Raw genomic sequence first — 6,000 nt, 5'->3', positions numbered from 1 at the left:
TTCTTAGACATAAGTGTTATTGTTATGTTGATGAATTGAGTAGGCTAGTAGGACCACAATGGAAACAAGTCCCCAGGACTTTTATGTGTTATCCTTTTGCATTTATTTTTGCATTTCAGTCCAATAAAGTATTCAATCAATAATTCAAACCTATCAATCAATCTTACTGTACTTATTTTTCTTTTTGATTACTACTCGTTTATATGATGTTTTTGCATATTACTGTATATTATTGTTTATCTTTAAATGTCTCGATGAATTGAATACACAGGACCTCAATGGAAACAAGCCATTGTCTTTTTGAGGTTATCCTTTTAGCATCCTTTTGTAGGAATTTGTACCTCTGTGCTTTGTTTTGTGTTTAACTGTTAATAAAGTGTTTAATCAATCAAAAACCTAGTTGCTTATTTCTCTCGCAAAGTCTGGCAACGTTGTCAAGCAGCCAATCATAGCCTCTGTGTCTCCCCGGGCTATGGGATCGTGGCCGCTGTAGTCACGAGCGTTGCCATGTCCGCTTATTATAAGCGACTTTGGGCTTGTTTTTCTGTAAAGTCGCTTGTAAATATTGGTATAGTTGCGTTTTTTGGGGGCCTGTTTCTGTAGTGTACTTGCTTATTTAGGCTTGCTTCCAAATGTTTTAATTATTATTTAAACCAACAGTTTCTCAAATATTTTCATGAAAATGTTTTGTGCCCAGGGGAGCATTTGTGTTGTTAGAATGTTTAAAAAAATGTATTCCACATTTGACGCGTTGTGAGCTTGTAGATCTGCTATTTTCAAATAGCCAATGCATAGGTTTAAAGTGCTCATGTGGCCTAAGGCATTGGTTCTCAAAGTGAAGGGGGGGGGGTTCTACGGACCAGGGGTCCCCAGCACAAGTAGTCAATCTATCAAAGCATCACAATCATTTTATCCATTTTAACCTTTCATACTTTGGCCATTAAAAAATTGTAGATATACAAGCTCATAGCGCTGCACCAAGTGCCGCACTATGAGCTTGTAGATCTGCTATTTTTCAAAACTCATGAGCATTTAAGTGAACATTTTTAACACAAATCTTTGCGTCTGGGGGTCCCTGGCACGACATATTTTCAGATGGGGGTCCGCGGCCAAATATATTTATCAATCTTGACATGAAAAAGTTTGAGGAGAACCACTGGCCTGCGAGCAAGTTGCTTTCTTTTGGGCTTGTTTTTCCTAGTTGCTTATGTGTCTCACACAACCTGGCAACAATGGGTTAGTCAGACAGTGTTGGGCTGAGAGAGCAGCAGTTACAACAGAAACAGAACGGCTTTAACTACACTAATGGCGGAGGGGGAGTTGGACGTGGACTCGCTGATTTCCAGGCTTCTGGAGGGTGAGTTTCTATACTTTCCTTTAAAACATAACATATTAGAGAGGAGAAACTTCTTGTCTTTAAACATGTTTGTCGCGACTTGGGCGACAAAACTGTCTGGCTTTTTGTGTCGCCTGGTGTTTAGGAGATCAGATCAGACTGTAGTCTGTAGGATCTGTTCCCTTCACTGATAATACCAGGCACACCTTTTGCTTTGCCTCAACCAGTGTCTGTTGATTATCAGTGGTGTAAAGTAACTAAGTACATGTACTGAAGTACTGTACTTATAAGTACAATTATGATTTTTTTTTTTTTTTAACTTTACTGGAGCATTTCCAATTTCAGTACTTTTACTTCTACTCCACTACATCTCAGAGGCAAACATTGTACTTTTTTACTCCACTACAATTACTTGGAAACTTAAGTTACTAGTCACTTTTGTAGATTTTGATTGTTATTACCAAACACTTAAGTCCTATAATATACATTTCGGCCATTTCAAAATAGCCAGTTGTAGATCTGCAATTTTTCAAAAGATTTGTAGGCATACATTTGAAAACTTGTGAAACGGGACATTCTGCATAATGAGTACTTTCTACTTTTGGTACTTTTAAGTGCATTGTCATGCCAATACTTTTGTATCTTTTTCTCATAAATGTAGAATTCCGGACTTTTACTTTGTAGAGTATGCCTACATTGCAGTGTTGATACTTTTACTTGAGTAAAGAATGTGAGTACCTTTTCCCTACCACTGTTAACGTGTAATAACGGATGTAGTGTGTTAAGTGGCTGGACTGGTAAAGTAGCAGAAGGTACTGCCTATGTTTGGGAGTGGAATGAATTGTCTCCTCAAACCACACCATTGTATTGTGTGGAATGAGGATCTTTTGGCTCGCTGCCCTTTTTAGGCTATTTAACAATAATAATAAATACATAAACTATTAACTATGGTCATTTAAAAAAGAAAAGAAAACCACACATGGATTCGTTCTGTTATTATAACTTTTGCTTTGTTTGTTGGGATGGAAGTTGGTGGAACATTTGACACACACACACACACACACACACACACACACACACACACACACACACACACACACACACACACACACACACACACACACACACACACACACACACACACACACACACACACCATCAGCAGTAAATGCTGGGCTGCTTTTACATAATAAGTAACTTTAGGTGGGACTTTTTTTAATAGCCAAAGTGTGTGTGTGTGTATGTGTATGTGTATGTGTATGTATATATATATATATATATATATATATATATATGCATGCTTTCGGAGACTTTCACTTGAATGTGATAATAGCTAAGTAAAAGTAGTACATTTAATTTTAGCAGTGTGGGTGGTGAATGTTTATTGTTTTTTTTGCCCGTACCCCCTTTTGATATGAGACATTGTGAAGCCCCCCCCCCTTTTTATGTGTTTGTTTTTGTCTTTCATTTGCTCCCAGTACATTTATCATGGCTCTATAGTCATACCATGGTGTGTTAAAACATAATGAAGCCTTTTGTGTAACTGTCGTTGTTTTATTTTGCATTGTGCAAAGAAATGCCAGTGTCATCTATTGGCCCCAGGCAACAGACAGGTCATGAGATTACGTAATGATGACCTTATCATTGGTGGCCGCTGTCATCATCATCATCATCATCATGAAGGTTCCCACTTTTAGCTTGTACTCATTCTCAATGGAAGCACTTCACTTGTCTTAACCCATTAAGACCGGGAACGCATCTCTGTCATTTTAGATTTTCTTTGGCTATTCAAAAATAGCAGATATACAAGCTCGTAGAGCGGCACAGAGTGCCGCGCTACAAGCTTGTAGATCTGCTATTTTTGAGAAATAATCGCTAAAATGTGTGCAGATCTTTGAATATATATATATTTTTAAAGCGGATATTTTTAACTGTCAAATGTCTCATCAAATGTCTTCTGAAAAACTATTGTTGCTATATCAGCGGTTCTCAAACCTTTTCTTGTCAAGGACCACCAAAATGATGTGTTTTTGTCCACCGATCCCCATCAAAATAGGTCGTTCCAGGGCAAAGATATGAGTTAAAAATGTTGTTTCAAAAAATATGTATGTATTCAAAGACTTGCACAAATGTTCAAGATTTTTCAAAAATAGCAGATCTACAAGCTGCCGCGCTACGAGCTTGTAGATCTGCTATTTTTGAATAGCCAAAGTATAAAAGTTAATGGTGATAGCTAAAATCTAAAATGACACAGATGCGTTCCGGGATTGAATGGGTTGATGTGTTTTGTCTGACTCAGCTGGCCAACAGAGAATTGAAATCTTGGCATGTTTTCCATATGAGGTAAGGTCAGGAGATGGGCTCACTTGATCGTCTTAAATCACTTAAGCCCTATTTCAGAATGCTTTTTACTTCGCATTGCAAAGCATTAAAAGATTGCTATTTTTGAAAATGTTTGAGCATTTTTGCCTATGACAGGTGGGTCGACACTTAACTCATTCACTGCCAGAACTTTATTTTTTTGCGTTTGCCCACTGCCAGAGATTTTTAATTAAAAAAAAAAAGTACTCAGGAGCCGAGATACAAAATGTTTAAGTTTTAAGTTAACAAGGAAGTGGATGGGAGTCTAGATCTTCAACAAATCATATCTCCTTGGTCTTTGGGTTAAAAAAAAAATAAATAAATAAGAAAAAAAAAAAAAAAGAAAAAAATTAAAAGTCGTTTTAGTCGTTCTTGGCAGAGGGGGCTTAAAGGACAAAAGTCGTTTTAGTCGTTCTAGGCAGGGAATGAGTTAACGTTTGCCCGACTGCCCATGGAAAGTAAAAAAAATATTCGGGCGAGTTTGCTTACAGGTTGCCCGACGGGCAAGTGCATTCCGTCTTCATTAAATACTGTATAGGCTATTTATGAAGAACAATGCTACCTTTTTTACAACTAGCAGTTGCACTCATTCTGTTTTTTCAAAGTGACTGTTCGCCAGTGGTGTAAAGTAACTAAGTACATTTACTGAACTACTGTACTTAAGTACAGTTTTGAGGTATTTTTACTTACTATTGGAATATTTCCAATTTTCAGTACTTTTACTTCTACTCCACTACATCTCAGAGGCAAATATTGTACTTTTACTCCACTACAATTGGAGTAAAAGTACTCCAATTGTACTTTTACACATTGGGAGGTGGGGGACCTCCCAATGTCCCCCACCTGTATGAATGAATGAACCATTGTAAAGCGCTTTGAGCACTTGGAAAAGCGCTATAAAAATGCAATTCATTATTATTATTATTACAATTATTTGAAAACTTGAGTTACTAGTTACTTTGTAGATTTTGATTATTATTACAAAACATACACTAACCACTTCAGCCCTATATATATTTTGGCCATTTGAAAATAGCAGATCTACAAGCTCGAGCTTGTAGATCTGCTATTTTCAAAAGATTTATTTTGTAATACTTGTGAAATGGGACATTCTGCATAATGAGCACAACTTTGCACTCTACAAGCGCAATTTTTACCTATCATTTTATAATGGAAAATGTACTTTTCGGGCAAGTGGGCATGACCTTTGGGCAAGTACAACATGACCTGTACTCTGAGACCTATAGTGTCAACCCCTGGACATGACGCCCAAATTAGGGATGACACGTTAAAAATGTGTTTAAGAAGAACAAGCTCGGCTCCACTGCCTTAATTACAGTTTACACTGACACATGTAACACTACACAAGAGAGACTTTATTATTTTAGCTGCAAGTCTGTTACTGCTGAACCCAATATTTGTGGCTTAGCAGGTCGCAACGGGTGATGTAGCAGGCAGCTGATAAGGCTAAATATGGGTTAAGTGATTTCTCTCTATGTATACGTCCCCCTCTCTGGTACAAATCAAACACAAACAGAGCACAAAGAAGACAGTGGTCCCTCTGTGCCTTGAGTAAACGTGGACTGGATCAGACAGTGGCGAAAACAAACATTATTGATCGCAAACAAACGCATGTACACACACACAGGCACGGATGTATTCGAAAACTGGATCCAGTTACACGCACAAAAACAGGACCGTGATAAATGAACAAACGTGGTGTGCATCAACAGACCAGTGGTGTAAAGTAACTAAAGTACGTTTACTCAAGTACTGTACTTAACTCTTTCACTGCCAATAAAATAAAATAAATATTGCGAACTTTGCCAGATTTTTGTTTTTGTTTTTTCAAAGAAAAAAAAAAAGTGCTTAGGAAGCGAGATACAGCCTTTTTCAGTTATAGGTTAAACAAAGAGTGGATGGAGCTGCAAATCTTCAGATAATGATATCTTGGGTTCTGAACACTTTTTTCAATTTTTTTTTTTATAATAATATTTTTTAATTTTATTTTTAACTCGGGATTTCTCGTTCTGGCACTGAGGGTATAACCATAAAAATCGGGATAACTCGGGGCTTGGCACAGAGAGTACGATTTTGTGGTATTTGTACTTTACTTGAGTCTTTCCAGTTTCCCATGCTTTTACTTCTACTCCACTACATCTCGGACCCACTACAAGTATTTGAAAACTTGAGTTACTTTGTAGATTTTGATTATTATTACAAAACATACATTAACCACTTCACCCTATTTACATTTCGGCCATTTGAAAATAGCCGATCTACAAGCTCACAACGTGTTGTGA

At 37.2% G+C, this 6,000-nt stretch overlaps 1 protein-coding gene across 1 annotated transcript in view; it reads left to right on the top strand.

Moving 5' to 3' along the window:
- The first annotated feature begins 1,235 nt into the window (after positions 1-1,235).
- Positions 1,236-6,000, top strand: part of LOC308102297 (serine/threonine-protein phosphatase PP1-beta catalytic subunit) — a 42,440-nt gene continuing 37,675 nt past the window's right edge. The window contains exon 1 of the mRNA XM_080451943.1: positions 1,236-1,357. Within this exon, the coding sequence (XP_080308069.1) occupies positions 1,306-1,357 (52 nt within the window). The 5' untranslated portion in view covers positions 1,236-1,305. The remainder of the gene's footprint in view (positions 1,358-6,000) is intronic.

This window comes from Gymnoscopelus braueri (assembly GCF_963280865.1).
Source record: "Gymnoscopelus braueri genome assembly, chromosome: 15".
Classification (NCBI taxonomy): Eukaryota; Metazoa; Chordata; class Actinopteri; order Myctophiformes; family Myctophidae; genus Gymnoscopelus; species Gymnoscopelus braueri.
The sequence above is the reverse complement of the archived record's forward strand: the minus strand, read 5'-3'. Positions and strand labels throughout refer to the sequence as shown.